The 17,116-nt window shown below is 34.9% G+C and overlaps 1 protein-coding gene across 1 annotated transcript in view; it reads right to left on the reverse strand.

Moving 5' to 3' along the window:
* The window catches only part of RBMS3 (RNA binding motif single stranded interacting protein 3), a gene marked incomplete at both ends in the record, with an annotated part of 526,486 nt that overhangs the window by 37,666 nt on the left and 471,704 nt on the right, over window positions 1–17,116 (reverse strand). The window contains one exon of the mRNA XM_083376163.1: window positions 13,324–13,374. Coding sequence (XP_083232289.1) covers window positions 13,324–13,374 — 51 coding nt within the window. The remainder of the gene's footprint in view (window positions 1–13,323; window positions 13,375–17,116) is intronic.

Raw genomic sequence — 17,116 nt, forward strand, 5'->3', positions numbered from 1 at the left:
TATAATAATTTATATTTGTTGTGATAAAGGTGGGAAGATACTTGTTTCTTTTTTCTTTTTGCTATATTCTTCTTATTTATTTTATCATTTATAAAACATTTCTAGCTATATTATCTCATATATATATATATATATACATATATACATATATATATATATATATATATATATATATATATATATATATATATATATATATATATATATATATATATATATATATATATATAGTATTTGTCAAGGCTTTTTGAAAGCACCTTGCTAATTAACTCTTTCATTCCTGTATTGGCCTGTCTCAAGGCTTATCCACAGGATATAGTCAACTATGACAGCTCATTATTTGTGCAAAGCATGTGGCTACCACATGCTTCTCCCAGAAGAAGGAAGCTGAAGCCACCAGCCTGAGGATGACGGGTGGGATTCCGTCGAAACGTTGCTCCTACACCTTCAATTCTACGTGGGAAAAAACCCGAATGACCAAAGATCCACATACAGCAAAAATGAAACGTGAATGACAACTCATGATCCAAGTTTTCATGCCTGTATTATGATGTCAGAAGCAAGTATATAAGTCATGTGGTTTGCACTGCAACTCACAATTAATCATTTGCACCCATCACACCTGCAATAGTTATGGTCTGTTCTGACTTTTTGGAATCAAAAGCTGAAGGGTTTGAACATCAAGTTTCCAGTTTCAGGAGGCACCAGACAACCAGAAATAGCAAATGGAAACTTGTGGGCAGATTCAAGTAACAAGACATAAGTTCCTAGGAGGGTATCTTGCCACAAAATATGCCAGAAGGTTCAGAGAACACAGCAAAGGTGAGATCTGTTCCTTGAGAAGCAAGCACAACAACATCCCTAGGATTAGCCTGTATTAAAATTATACAGTAAATATGCACCCACCCACCATAGGAAGTTTATTTGTGCTTTATTTTTTCAGTGAACTCATTTACTAGATCATGTTCTCTGTTTTCTTTCAAATGATGGACACTATCTGTCCAAAATATCTATTTTGGTGACAAAAGGATATTTCTGAGCAAATTTAAGTGATATAGGAAGAATGGGTTTTAAAGGGAAGTAAAAGTTTTGTAAAATGAATTGCTCTTACAATATTTTTAATGCTTTTAAAGTATTATGCACTAAGGGCTACTGTAGATCTAGATTGGATACTGTATGTGCAGTATAGAAATTCATTTTAACTGTTCAACATAAAACCTAAATGGACATGTTAGGAGATAACCTTGGTGGAGCAGTGGGCTAATGCCTCCTTAAGTAACACCAGCTGCCTGCAATTAGTGCAGGTTCGCGTCCCACCAGGCTCAAGGTTGACTCAGCCTTCCATCCTTCCGAGGTAGGTAAAATGAGGACCCAGATTGTTGGGGGCAATAAGCTGACTTTGTAATAATGCCGCTTGGGGTGTGTGTGAAAGCCCTAATAAGCAGGCATATACATAGAATGAAGGCTACTGCTAAGCTTGTAAGCCACCCTGAGTCTTCGGAGAAGGGCGGGATATAAATGGAATTAAAATAAATAAAATAAAATAACTACTGCAATTGATTTTTCAAAGGTGCTGAAATACACATTGTTTTAACCATTCAGAATTTTATTTAGATTAGAAAAGATAGAATTATTTACAGTGAGAATTGTCCTGCTGACTATGCTCATTAATCAAGATTGCTAAAATAAAAGGGTATTTGCTTATTTAAAAGACTGTTTACAGTAACTGCTGAGTAGTTATCTCCTCAGTCACCCACTGACTAGTGATCCCTGCAGAGTTCTGCCTCACATTTCAAAGTAATGCAAATTTAAGAAAGCAATAGATCCATATGTAAAATAGTCTCTGTTGCTTTAAATTGCAAGTTAACTGAAGACATCAAATGATTTTTTTTTTCCTTGAGGAAATGTTATTCTCCCTTCAAAACCAGCTAGCCTTCTCTTCCAACTAACGGCAGCTTTGATATGAGTTTTTTCTTTGACTAGCTGAAAAAAATAAGTAATATTTTCAAGAATTGCATACACTGAGGTTTCTATAAATACATAATATATTCTACCTTTCTATTGTAGGTTTTATCTTGATTAGATCCAAGCTACTGAATTTATTCTTGCCTGGCCAAGAAGATTACAGAATTTTGTCCGGACTATATCTCAAAATGGTATGAATGAATCAATGTCTTTTACTGCCCACCTCAGTGTCTAAATGACTAAATCCTGACTATTATCTACTTTCATGGTAAGGAAAACTTTCACATGCTACAGCAGACTGAAGGAACTTGGTGTTCTCCTGACATTTTAACCAAGGATCTTGGCTTTTGTACTATGTCTGAGCACACATACATATATTTTACAAAAATATACTTCTCAAAAAAATAAAGGGAACACTTAAAACAACACAATGTACTGTATTTAATAGTAGGATGTCTTATCTTGTGTTCCCTTTATTTTTTTGAGCAGTATATATTACATATGTAGTAGGATGAATTATTTATTTTTTAATCCATGTTATTTTTATATTTAATTTATAAATGGGTCTTTTCTCTCCAATTGTCATTTTACCTATGTTATTTAAAGTAAAAAATTTACCTATGTTATTTAAGTAAAAAATTAACTACATATTCAAAATGTGCTCTCTCTAAAAATATGCCTATCTAAATGCTCCCCATTTTTCCAAAACAGCGGGAGAATGTTTGTAACTGCAAAAGCTTTGGAGAGGAAAATTAGGGTCCATTTATTTCTGAATTCATGAAATCACAACATACAGCATATACATCCTGCACAAATCTGCAGGCTAGATATACAAATTTCCTGAAGATTTTAGCAATGAAAATTATAAAGAGGTGAAATAGGGCAAATGTGAAACTTCCTTCTATTGCAGCAGCATGGGGAACTCAACTCTTTCAGAAAAAAAGTCAATTTCATGTATTACTAAGAAGATTTGGAGAAGAATATGGACAAACATCAGCTGTTAGTAACAGCTCTATAAAAAGAGATATGGATTAGATCTTTCAGGTTTGACCCACAAATTTAGTCAAGCTCAAAAGTTAGTTGGCAGAGATCTGATGACACTTTCATGATAAGCTAGTTTTATTACAGAATAGCCATAATTGGAACTGAAAACCAGCAACTATCAGGTATAAGCACACACATTCTCTCTCTCTCTCTCTTATATCTGTGTCTGTCTGTCTGTCTCTCTGCTTGCCTGTCTGCCTGCCTACCTACTGTACCTACCTATCTATCTATCTAATCCAGGGGTGTCAAACTGCTGGGCTGCAGGCCGGATGTGTCACACCAAAACCATGCCCACCCCATTGCCAGCAATGGGAAAAAAGTCATTATTTGACATCTGTGATAATCTATCTTCCTTCTCTCTCTTTTCACTGATTAAATTCTTTAAAATCTTTTTCTTACCAGTGCACTCCAGCAGACTAAGAGGGGCAGTTAGAACCTATGCAGAATTTATCTTAATGATTTTTTTTAGCACCCATACACATTTATAGCAGTGTTATCTGATTTGCTGCATTCCTTTAAACTGTCCCAATGTGCCTTAACATTTGCTCCATCGTATAGTTATGCTCAAATCAACTAAGTCAGAGAGACTGATAAATATGGTAAAATACCTAGTTAGAAAAAGGATCCTAGTCTGAAGAAAAATGGGGTATCTTCTATAGCATCTTTCATGCCCCCCCGAGGAAGAAGTAACTTATTTACTGATCAATTGGATAATGGCAAAGAAGTGGTAAACTAGTACTCATCATCTGAGTTGGTTTGAGCCTCCAGCTCCAGAGAACCAAGACTTCAGCAAGCTAAAAGGTACGCCGAATAGGCAGCTAAAAAGCGTTAGCAAAGCAACACATTACTGTACTTAAGTTACTGAGAGGGACCCTGTATCTTCTTTCTTATACAACTTTTGGAATATCCATCAAATACTGACTTTCAAGGATCAGAACTCTGAGCACAAGCTACAGAATTATTGTCCCACTCCTCCCTTTGCCCTTATATCCTCCTTTTCAATGTAGAAACAGTTTCTCTTTTACATTCCGTTCCTAAAAGAAATGATGCCTACGAAAAAAATGCTGTCCCTCAGCACACGTAAGATTATAATTTTCTTCATAAACCAATGTGATTGAAAAGCAAGACGTTATGTAATTGAATTGCTCCTTGCATATATTCCATTGAATTCAATGAGAGAGTATGTCACATCCAATCTATTAAATTTTCAATAGATTACTAATACTTTCCATTTGATGTCTTATTTGTATGCTGTCCTCAAATATTCTGTTATATATTCCCAATAAATCTCTATTTTTTTATTTGATTAACAACATACTACTACATATAATTAAATATAATAATTAGACTTTCAGTTTTAGAATTCTGAAACAGAGAACCTGCTTCATAACCTATAGTGTTGAGGTTCTAACAAAACTGCTCTCGGAAATCCCAGATTGTAACAGAAGTATCTGTTTAGTCCTCTAGATCAGAGGTTCCTGACATCCGGGTTGCGAACTGGTAGCAGTCCATTTTCTTTTAGGAACAAGGCTACACAAACAGCGAGCGAGTGCATGAAGCTTCATCTGTATAGGTTGCATGGAATCTGGGTTGTGCACAAAATCATCTCTTCCCCCCACCCCAGCCTGTGGAAGATAATTTTTCTTCCAAAACAAATCCCCAATGCCAGAAAGGTTGGGGACCACTGCTCTAGATCTTATTTAATTATCATTCACTCCCTCACCTCCTTCTCTTTTCATTTTTCTTACAATGGTCCAAAATGTCATGAACAGTCTTCAGAGAGTGCTGGAGATTTTTCTGATTCATATTTCCAGTAGTAAACCAATTTAAATTTATATCTTCTGTTGGATTTGCTGTTTCTGATTAAATAATTTTTAAGCCTGCTTTCAACTGTGGCAACCATGTCACTATAGGTCACACTTACTATGTTTTATGAAATACATTCCTTTTCTGCAAGTTTTTTAAATTACAGTAGTGAACAAAATAATGTTTTAAATCTTTTAAATGTATCCGAAATATTCCAGCTGCATCTATGGTACAGTTCAGCTTCTATAAACTATATTGCTATACTACAGAGAGTGATCAGTAACTGTCAAAATGTCTTTGAATGATCAGTCTGTAATAATTAACATGCAGCTACTTTTGACTGATCTGTTCCAGGAAATCTCTTCTCCGTTTTCTGTTTAGCATGTTCATTTATCCTGAGACATTTACTGTTTTATGTGAAAGTAGCAAAATAAAGAAAACTAGGCTTCTAACCCAACAGTCCCCAAACAAAATACCATGGAAATGCTGCCCCTATGATTCATAGTTATTTCAGATGAAGGGAAATCTCTCAATTTAACTCAGTACTGAATAGTTCTTCTGTATGCGAACATATTTTCAAGGCTCATTCAGACCGAAATCAATTTCTATTGCATTTTGTTGAGAACAGCTGGTATTAAATCACCATTAATAAGAAAGGATAGAATAATTCTTTTTGTTTATGTCTAATTGTTTAGGTTTTATAGATAGACATCCAGGAGTTCATTGGTTTATTAAAAATGCTCCAGAAGATTTTTGAGTAGCCAGATTTTGCTGTTGTCAAAATGCCACAAACCAAATTGTGATTATGTGCATTTTTTATTTGTTCACTTCAATAAATAGAAACTATTTCAAATATATAACTTCTTTGATTTTGCAAAGAAAATGGAAATTGATAGCCTGCTGAACATTTTACTCAACATCATCAGACAGCACTCGTGTTAAACTGCTGCCTTTAGTTCTGCTTGTAAAAGATGTTTTGTATCACATACTTTTTATGAACTACATCATCTGCAAGGAATTGCCCTCACTTGCTGAGGTGCATCCAGCTGTGAAAATAGTTCAAGTGCCATTTTGTAGTCATTTTCATTCCATTCTTCTGATCTCATAGGAACTCACTGACCACAGCCAAGTTTGAAAAAAAGGAAGAAAGAGAGAAGGACAATTGAGAACATCCACTTCTTAAAAAGAAAAATTCCAGCGTGGGAGTAATGTTTTTTCAGATAGGAGGTATTTCTAAATGGAATGCAACCAGTGCCAAAGAAATATATTCTGATCTTCTAGAGTTGCTGCTTTTGAGGACAAATACTGAATTATGTTCCTATGATGATGCTAAGAACATTTGATCCTACACAATCATTCAATTAATCATTTCTCACTAAAACAATTCTTACTTTAAGAGCCACGGCATCAGTTCAATTCACTTTGTGAGCACCTTGCTACATTTTAATGTATTTCTGAGGTAGAAAATAAAATCAATTTAAACTGTTCTGAAATAATTCTATAATAATATGTTAATATCTGTACAACCACATTAAAATGTATTAGTACATAAAAGAAACAGTCTATGAAAAAAATCAGGTTTTGTTTCTTTTTACATGACCAAATAAAAACTAATGGTAATCAAAATCAGACTGCTCAGATACATTTTAATGCTGATTGGGATTTCTCCATTGCAAATCTAAAGTGTTCTATTTAGCTGTTACATTTTTATCCTCCTTGTAAAAAGCAGTATAAAAAAAGAACCATTTATTCTTAATTTTGAAAAAGAGGAAAATCATTCTTGTACCTCTTTTACCATATGATATTTTTAATAAAATAAATACAATAAATTGCTCAGTTACATTCACTGTGCATAATAGTGAATCAGTGTGGCATTTTTTTTGTTAAACCAAACCAATGTCTAAATCATCATGCTGATATACAAAGTGAGCACTCTTGAAATATTAAAACAGAAGCCAACTTTTCAATCTGCAATAATTCAAAGGAGAAACATCATGAAATTCTATGCTATCACAGTATTTGATAAAGAATAAACAGTACTGTTCTGAGCACAGATATGGGATAAACCAATGAAATACAACAAGAATGCAGTTTGGTTACAGGAGGTAGGTAAGAATAAAAAAGAAAGTGAAATGGAAGAACTTGTAATAACAGAACAAATGGTGGGGAAAGGGCAAAGAAGATTAAGAATTCGTCAGAACCAGGTGAAGATGAATTGCATAGATTTTGGTTGAAACATTTGAGTAGTCTACACCCACTTGTTGCCAAGCAGTTTAACAATATGTGGCAAGGAGGTGAAATTGAAGAGTGGCTAACTGTAGTTAACAACATTTAGTTGGAATTAAGCTTTTTCCATCCAAGGCAAAAGTAAACCGCCCAAACAGCAGAGGAACAAAAGATCAACTCCTATTTGACAAGATAATTCTGGAAAAATGCAAGAGAAGGAAGACCAACTTGAATGTAGCATTGATTGATTACAGGGAGGCATTCAACCTTCTGCCACACGATTGGATAATCAAGTGCCTAGAAATAACCAGAGTTAGGAGAAACATCAGAAGCTTTGTACAAAGATCGACGGTATAATGGAAGACATTGTTGCTGGAAATAACGGAAATAATATCAAGAGTCTGGATGAAGACAATCATTATAAATACCTGGGCATCTTTCTGACTGACAGCATCAAGCACAATGAAGTCAAGGAAAAGATTAGAAAAGAAATAGAAAAGAATGGAGAAGATCTTAAAATCCAAACTCAGCGGAGGAAATACCATCAAGGCAATCAATACCAGGGTAATTCCGGTCATTAGATACACTGCTGGGGCAGGGAACTGGACAGAACTAAAGGCCCTGGATAGGAAGAGCAGAAAAGTAATGAATGATTTATGCCCTTCATCCATGCAACAACAGTGACAGACTCTACCTACTGAGGAAAATGAGTGGCCCTGGAATGTTGCAAGCACATCAGATGGTTGAAGAATTAAAAATGGCCACTGGAGGGCATTGAAGATGTACTGAAGTATACCAGTAAGGCTTACTGACTGCTGGAGAGACCAAACTGGTGTACAAGATGGACCAAATGAAGAACAGAATGGAAATATGGGAAAACACAGAATTACATGGCCAGAAAAATAACAACAACAATGACACCCCCCACTGAGGCACTACCTTTACGTGGTTGTGGGGCTTGTGTGCTCTGAGGAAGACAAGAGCTATGCCAGAGGTTCAACCACACTGGACAGGTCTCATGAGAGGAGTCAGACAAAGAGTGTCTCTCCCATAAAGAATATGGTGATATATACATTTCAGAAAGCCATACCAGCTCGGATGTCACCTGGGTTAACCAGGGCCACACTAGATGTTGGAGTTCCTGGATATCTGGTGAAAAATGGGCTAAAGGACTCAGGACTGTTGGCTGAGTAACCAGGGCCAGCAGCTGCAGAACTACTGAAAGAAAAGGTGCTTACCCATCGCAAATACAAAGTGATTGAAAACAAAGAAATAATAATAATAACAACAACTCCAGCAAAGCTACAAAAACCTGCGCTACTTGGAACATCTTACATTTTAAGGAGATAGCTAGGATGCTGGCAGCAACCCGTGTCAACCATTAGTGCCAGTCAGTTTGAGTGCTCAGTTGACTGAGTTTCATGTTTTATGAATAAAAGTTTTATAATAACAATAACAATAATAATAAGCGCCTTGGGTGCAATCCCAAAACAACTGGAACACCGTTTGAACACCACTGGCATTGACAAATTCGCCATTAGTCAATTGCAAAAGGCGGCCTTACTAGGAACTGCTTCCATCCTGTGACAATATCTGTAATACCATCAAACATCCACATCTGCCTATCCCAGGTCCTTGGTAAGGATTCAATAGGTAGACAAAAATGCCAAATCCACTCTGAACATTTGGCTGACTGTGTGATGATCAACAACAACAACAACAGTAGTAGTAGTAGTAGTAGTAGTAGTAGTAGTAGTAGTAGTAGTAGTAGTAAAAGCAGATAATGATAAGACCTGCAATGGCTAACAGCAATAAAGTTGAAGAAAGAGACCAATTAGAAAGAGACTAATTCTGGCTGCACAAGACCAAGCCTTAAGAAGTAATTCATACAAAGCCAGAAGGCAGCCACAAAAATTGCTGCCTATGCTGGAGCTGAAAAAACTAGAACATTAGGAAGAACAAGAAAATTGCACTCCGGTGAATTTTCCATTGCCAGGAGAGGTAGTTCTTCTGCTATTCTTATTTATACTTTTTTAAAAGAATGAGAAGAGTTTTATATATAAAAGAATGGAAAGAGTAGCTCTTTTCATTCTTTTATATATAAAACTCTTCTCATTCTTTTTAAAAAAGTATAAATAAGAATAGCAGAAGAACTACCTCTCCTGGCAATGGAAAATTCACCGGAGTGCAATTTTCTTGTTCTTCCTAATGTAATAATTCATAAAGTATAAAAAAATCTACTTTATTTTGTAAATAATATTAAAATAATTTTTGGATTAATATCAAATAATATTTACTGCTAAATATTTCTTCCTGGACACGATACTGAAATCATGCACACATGCATGCATGCACACACACACACACACACACACACACACACACATATTTAAGTATTGATAATTTCAATTTTCATTTAATATATTAAAAATTCATATACTGAATGGTTATATGTCATTTAATAAAGAACAGCAGAGGGAAGATTGATACGATCTCATTCTGAGATTGATCTTCTAAATGCCTGGCTGATTATAATTTTGATTCTCAGGTCTATTAAAGTAGCATCTCATGATTTTGTGTCTTAGAAATACTTGGGGATTTAATATTCCATTCTTTAGTTTTCAATGTCTTAGCAAGCTCATTTTCAAGTGACAAAAAGCTACTTTTTTGTAGAAAGAAGTTGAAAGGGAAACACATTTTCTACTAGGTTTTTTATGTACCATAGGTGAACCTATTACATTTCATTTGAGACAATAAACACAGCTGTCCACATAATCCAAAGTCTTTTATCAAGTTCAAAGAGTCATTTTCATTTATTTTACAATATTTAACATGAATAATAAATAAATGATTTTTTTTCTGAGTGTATACAATAAAAAGGTTAAATATATTTCAGAATACTGATCCAAGGAATAATTAACTAAAACAGGAAAATAGCAACCGCAAAACAAAAAGCAGCAACACTTTAAAATGAGAAATCTGAATCCTTATATATATATATATATATATATATATATATATATATATATATATATATATATATATACAGTATATATATATATATATATATATATATATATATATATATATATATATATATATATACAGTATATATATATATATATATATATATACAGTATATATATATATATATATATATATATATATATATATATATATATATATATATATATATATATATATATATATATTTGTAACAAATGAAAATACTGTCTTAATGGTTTGTGTATGTTCTGGGGGGAAAAGTGCCAGTTGTAGCTAAAAGTATAGTTCTAGCTAAAATTCAATTAAAAACAAAATAATGTTTTACTGCCATTCAAATAGGCTCTGAAATATCTTTGGGAGGCCAGGGACTATGCCTAATATTTGAGAAGCTGGGCTAAATATCACAGTGGACGGAATAAAAAGATTACTTTCCTTCACCAGCATCAGGATATTCTTTCAAAGATGTGTGAAAACTTTCTTTCTTTCTTTCTTTCTTTCTTTCTTTCTTTCTTTCTTTCTTTCTTTCTTTCTTTCTTTCTTTCTCTCTCTCTCTCTCTCTCTCTCTCTCTCTCTCTCTCTCTCTCTCTCTCTCTCTCTCTCTCTCTTTCTTTCTTTCTTTCTTTCTTTCTTTCTCAATTACAGGCTACCTGGGGTTATTCATCATACTTCTCTTTTCCATCTCAAATTGACAGGAAAAAATGAAGTGTTATCATTTTTAAAAATGATTTGGATGAAAGCTCTGAGAAACCGACAAAACAGGACACAAAGGTCTGGATTTCAAGGTAGCCTTTCCTGTTCAAAAGAATATATTAGCTGTTGTATAAAACTGTAAATCTTGAAAAGTTGACTGTTTATCTTGCATACATTTATGAACATGAAAAACAACCTTTATGGATTTCTGATTCTTAGATTTTTCTTACTGGAAAAAAGAGTATTCAGCATGAACTGATATTAATATAACTGAATTACTACAATTTAACGTTTTATTCCATTTATTCAGGACATTAAAAGGTATGAACCAGTAGCACTTGAAAGAACCTTCAAAGTTTCCCAGTTCAAAATATATGGAAGCTTAAAATATTTTTATGTATGGAATGAACCAAAACTGCAATATCACATTTTATAGTTAGCCAAGTTTGAATGGGATATTTATATCACATTCTAACCAAATCATTTGATCAGGAAAAAAAATCAAAACACTAGCCCTGTTTTCCTTTGGTGAATATTTCATCATTTCAGTAAGAATTGTTCTTCCACTGCTTGTGTGTGAACCAAAAAAACCCTCTTTCCATTCTTTAAAAAAGATGTAAACAAGAGTAGCAGCAGATGTACTTGTCCTGGCAATTTAGAATTCATAGGAGTGCAATTTTCTTGTTCTTCCTAATATAGTAATTCATAAACTATGCAATATCTACTTTACTCAGTAATTCCCTTGCTATCATCAAAGAATAATATAATCCCCTCCTGAACAGCATACTTATCAACATCATATTTCAGTGCAAACAATACTGAATTTAAGGAGATTCCCTAAGGAGATTTCCAGAATGAAGATGTCTTCAACACACCTGACACATAGAAATTATTCAGGACTGTCCCCTTCTCAGTGCAAAAAGAAAACAGAAGATTGCTCCAAAACTATTAATGCAAGAGTTCATTGCAAAACAAACAAACAAACAAAAAAACTCCTCACCTAAGTTTAAACAGAATATATACTTTATTTAAGGAATTTCCACTACAGCCATGCAAAAATCTGCATTCCAAACTTAATGAATGTTGTCTTACACCTGTTACCATACCCTTCTGCAGTAAAATCTTCTTTATCATTTGGGACAAATCAAGCTATCTCGGAAAATGTAACCTTTCATATATATATACATTTTGCTGGCGGGTAACACCCAGGGGTAGGGCCTTCTCAGTGGGTGCGCCTGCCCTGTGGAACCAGCTGCCTGCGGAGCTTAGGACTGCCCCCGACCTCCGTTCATTCCGCCGGGACCTGAAGACCTGGCTTTTCGAGCTCTCTGGCCCAGGCTGAGAATTTTTTAATTTTAATTTTAACTGGTTTTTTTATTTTTCTCAGGGTTTTATTTAATCTTTTTAAATTTGTTTTAACGTTTGTATTGACTTTCTTTTAAATGCCCTGTAAACCGCCCTGAGTCCTTCGGGAAAGGGCGGTATATAAATCTAAATAAATAAATAAATAAATAAATAAATAAATATGCATATGCATATACATATACGTAGGTAGGTAGATAGATAGATAAATAGATGATAGATAGATAGATAGATAGATAGATAGATAGATAGATAGATAGATAGACGTAGATGTAGACATAGATATAGATAAGATATAGATATATATCTTCAGTAGACTTTTTTTCATTACTTACTATCTGACTTTTTATCTGAGGTTAAAGGAAATAAACTGAAAATCTTCTATCCCAAAAGAGTGCCAAGCACTAAGCTCTTGTTGTGATTCAGGGTCAGCCTGTGGGTTCGGGAGTTGGGTCAGACGACTCAGAGGAGGAGGAGGGGGGTGTTGAAAAGCTTGCTGAGGGGATTGGACAGCTTGATGAGAGCCCCCAGCAAGGCCCCTCTCATCTGGTCACGATGCAGACCCAGCTGTGTGAGCCTGACAGCGTGGATGAAGATGACCCACAGCTGGCCCTGTTCAAGGACACCCGATGCAGGAGGCAGTCAGTCAGGAGTAAACAGAGGGAGGCAATGGGGCACCTCGGAAGGAGGCACAGAGAGGCCACGCCCTGAATTGTATTTAAGGGGAATGTGTGGGAGGGCTGGTTTGATGAAGGCAACCGCTTGGATTGTTCCTGTGTTTTAGCTCGTGTTTTATGGTTGGTGTCTTGTCTTGCTCTTGTTTTATGTGAATAAATTTGGCAGGCTTTATTCCAGCCTCTTGCCGTTTGTAAAGGAGTCGTCCCTGCTTTTGCTGCAGGTACAGAACAGCTCTTATCCCATAGCTCAGGGAAGCTGTCAGGGGATTTTTATTCATTCATAATGTCTCTGAATTCCTACAAACATGACACGTTAACTCTTCTGCTTTTGGCAATCCATGCACTTTCAAGAGCAATGCACAGAAGCAATGTGCACATAATGATCCTCAGAGGATTCCATTAATTATCCCGCTAATATTTTAATGCTTTGTAATTCAGATCACTTGAATAAACAGTCAGTTTAACAAATCTGTTTAGGCAAGAGCAGTGGACAGAGTCTGAATAATTCTTAATAAAACAAGAAAGGCAGTTTTATTTCATTACTTACTGTTGGTTGCATAACATATGGCGGATGGGGCATCCATGAAGTACTCTGAACCTGTGTACCAGAAGGAACAGCCTATTAGCTAAATGGCAAGAAAAAGGGGGAAAAACCCTTTAAATAGTCTTGCCTTGGAAAAAAAAATGGATTAGAATGAAAATTTTGTGTTCCATTTTGAAAATTTCATAACTTTAAATGTTTCTATTCTATAATTATATAAGAGCTGGAAGTAATACAGGTAGTCCTCAACGTATGACCACAATTGTGCCCAAAATTTATATTGCTAAGTGAAACATTTGTTAAGTGAGTTTTGCCCCATTTTACGACTTTTCTTGCCACAATTCTTAAGTGAATCACTGCAGTTGTTAAATTAGTAAGATGGTTGTTAAATGAATCTGGTTTCTCTATTGACTTTGCTTGTCAGAAGGCCACAAAAGGGGATCACATGACCCCAGGCACTGCAATTATCATAAATGTGAGTCAGCTATCAAGCATCCAAATGTAAATCACATGACCATGGGAACGCTGCAACTGTCATAAGTGTGAAAAATGGTCATAAATCACCTTTTTCAATGCCGTTGTAATTTCAAAGGGTCACTAAGCAGACTGTTTTAAGTCCAGGACTACTTGTATTTTGGAGATTTTTTTTAAAAAAACATCTGATCTAGTTGCAGGATATTATCATGAACTTGGACAGGATTGATACTGCAGATTAGGCGCCATCTGAATGCTATGCAGCATTCAGCAACATTAAACATCACACAGATCTGAATAAACTACCTTGTACTCATGATAAAATGCAGGACTGATACACATAGCAATCACCTGAGAGATATAATGAAGTTGAAATTGTACATGAACAACAATCAATACCACATATACGGTAAGTAATATAAAGAAAGCAATGTATATGATTGCAGGACGAAATAATGTTAATGTTAATTTTATATTAAAGCAGTGGTGGGATTCAGCCGGTTTGCACCACTTTGGCAGAAACAGTAGCTAATTTGTTGTTGCCCAGCCCCAGAATGGACTTCCTGAAGCGGCTTCCACACAGAGAACCAATTTTTCACATATTCGAATCCCACCAGTGTATTAAAGGATTGTTGGATTTATGATTTGGGGACTTCAATCACTTATATTCATTAATCTATACTCTTTCTTTATAAAATGATATATATAAACAAAAATACTATGTTTTTATTGTTTTAATTTTTTTTAAATAATTTTGATTGCAACATATTTTGTGAATTGTCATTGACTGATATGGCCAGCTTTAGATATTGAATGAATGAATGAATGAATGAATGAATACTGGAAATAATTCTTTGGTGATGCTGTGAGAATATTTAGTTGATTTAATAAAGCATAATGCTATTAAGCAAGACAATTAGGGTTCAGACTGTATTTTAAAAATATTAAATGAGTTTTCATGATCAATTAGATCAGAGATTGATGACTGTCTCCTATTTTATAATAAATAGCAATCTCATGAGGAAGAAATATACAGGTCCCATTTTGATAAGTAAATTTCAAATTAAAACCAGTTCAAAAATCAAAGAAATGTATTTTCTAATAATCCTGAACTTTTTGCAATTCTCCCCATTAAGAATAATCCTATTTTCACAGTTTATGAGATCCTGTTTACTAATGCTACTGTCCTTTCAGACAACAAAGAGGCTTAATCAAGCTCAGAAAGACCAGTAAATAATAAAATCAGGCATCAATAGGCTTTGGACTATCTAATCTAACATAAATATATAAGAGGTCACAAAACCAAAGTCACTGTTTGCTTTAAATTCTTCTGCAACTATTGCTCACTTTACAGAGCAGCAACTATAAGACAAATATCTAACAGCAATGATAACAAATTGGGGCATATTAATATAATAATAATAATAATAATAATAATAATAATAATAATAACAACAACAACAACAACAACAACAACAACAACAACAACAACATCCAAGGGGACTCACTTTCACCACTACTGTTCAACATCGCATTAATTCCATTGACAATAATATTATGAAACACAAAACTGGGATACCACATCTCAAGCCAGCATGGCAAGATAAACCATCTACTATACATGGATGACTTAAAACTGTATGCGAAAGGCCACACTGAACTTGAATCAATACTCAACACAGTTCAGCTGTTTAGCAGCGACATCAGAATGGACTTTGGACTTGGAAAATGTGCTATATTATCCATACAATGAAGAAAATGGGAAAAATAGAAGAAATAGAACTGGGAAACGGAAGTATTATGAAAGCACTAGCAAAGGATGATGGTTACAAATACCTAGGCATATTGGAAGCAGATAACATCTTGAATGGAAAAGTCAAAGAGTCAACACAAAAGGAATACATTAGAAGAGTCCGCAAAATACTAAAATCAAAGCTGAATGCTGGAAATATAATTAAAGCCATTAATACATGAGCAGTCCCAGTGATACGCTACCCAGCTGGAATTATCAACTGGACATTGGCTGAATTGGAACACCTAGACCGGAAAACGCGTAAACTTTTGAACATGCACCATGCTCTATATCCACGAAGTCACATTGACAGGTTGTACCTGCCAAGAATAGGGGACAGAGGGCTACTGCACATCCACCAAACTGTAGAAGAAGAAAAATGAAGTTTGAATGACTATGTGAATCAAAGTACAGAAAAATTGCTGCAGGCTCTGAAAACAGAGCATTATCAAAATAACAGAAACAAAGGCAGAATATAAGAAAAAACGGCTGGATGACAGATTAAATAGATAGAAAACCAAAGCTTTGCATGGACAACATTTGAAAAACATTGAAGGAAAATGTGATAACAACTTGACATGGGCATGGCTTAAGATGGGAACTATCAAGAAAGAAACGGAAGGCTTAATACTGGCTGCTCAAGAACAAGCACTACAAACTAATGCCATGAAAGTGAAGATACAAAAATCTACTGAAAATCCAAATTGCCGACTTTGCAACGACAAACTTGAAATTGTTTCACATTTAATATGTGAATGCAGCAAAATTGTGCAAACTGATTACAAAGCTAGTTGCTAAATTAATCCACTGGGCATTATGTACAAAATGTGACTTGCCTGTGTCCGAAAAGTCATGGGAACATAGGGTGGAAAAAGTTGTCGAGAATGAGAGGGTGAAGATCTTGTGGGACTTCCAAATACAGACAGATCTCCATTTGGAACACAACATGCCAGATATTGCGGTTGTAGAGAACCGAAGCATACAGCTGATTCATATCACTGTACCAGGAGATGCCAGAGTCGAAGAAAAAGAACTGGAAAAAATTACGAAATACCGCAACCTGGCCATTAAAACTGCACGATTATGGATGAAATGTGTAACAGTGATACCCACTGTCATCAGGGCACTGGGAACTATGTCCTGCAATAACTCCAGCAAAGCTACAAAAACCGCACTACTTGGAACATCTTACATTTTAAGGAGATACCTAGGATGCTGGCAGCAACCCGTGTCAACCATTAGTGCCAGTAAATTTGAGTGTTCAGTTGACTGAGTTTCATGTTTAATGAATAAAAGTTTAATAATAATAATAATAATAATAATAATAATAATAATAATAATAATAATAATAATAATAGAAAGTCATAGAAAATGATAAAGTTAAACTGCTCTGGGACTTCAGAATTCAAACAGACAAGCACCTGCAACATAACACCCCGGACTTAACAATTGTCGATAAGAAAGACAAAAAAGTCTGGATAGTGGATGTGGCAGTGCCTGGAGACAGCAGAATAAATGAGAAAAACTGCAGAA

This window comes from Vipera ursinii (genome assembly GCF_947247035.1).
Source record: "Vipera ursinii genome assembly, chromosome: Z".
Taxonomy (NCBI): domain Eukaryota; kingdom Metazoa; phylum Chordata; class Lepidosauria; order Squamata; family Viperidae; genus Vipera; species Vipera ursinii.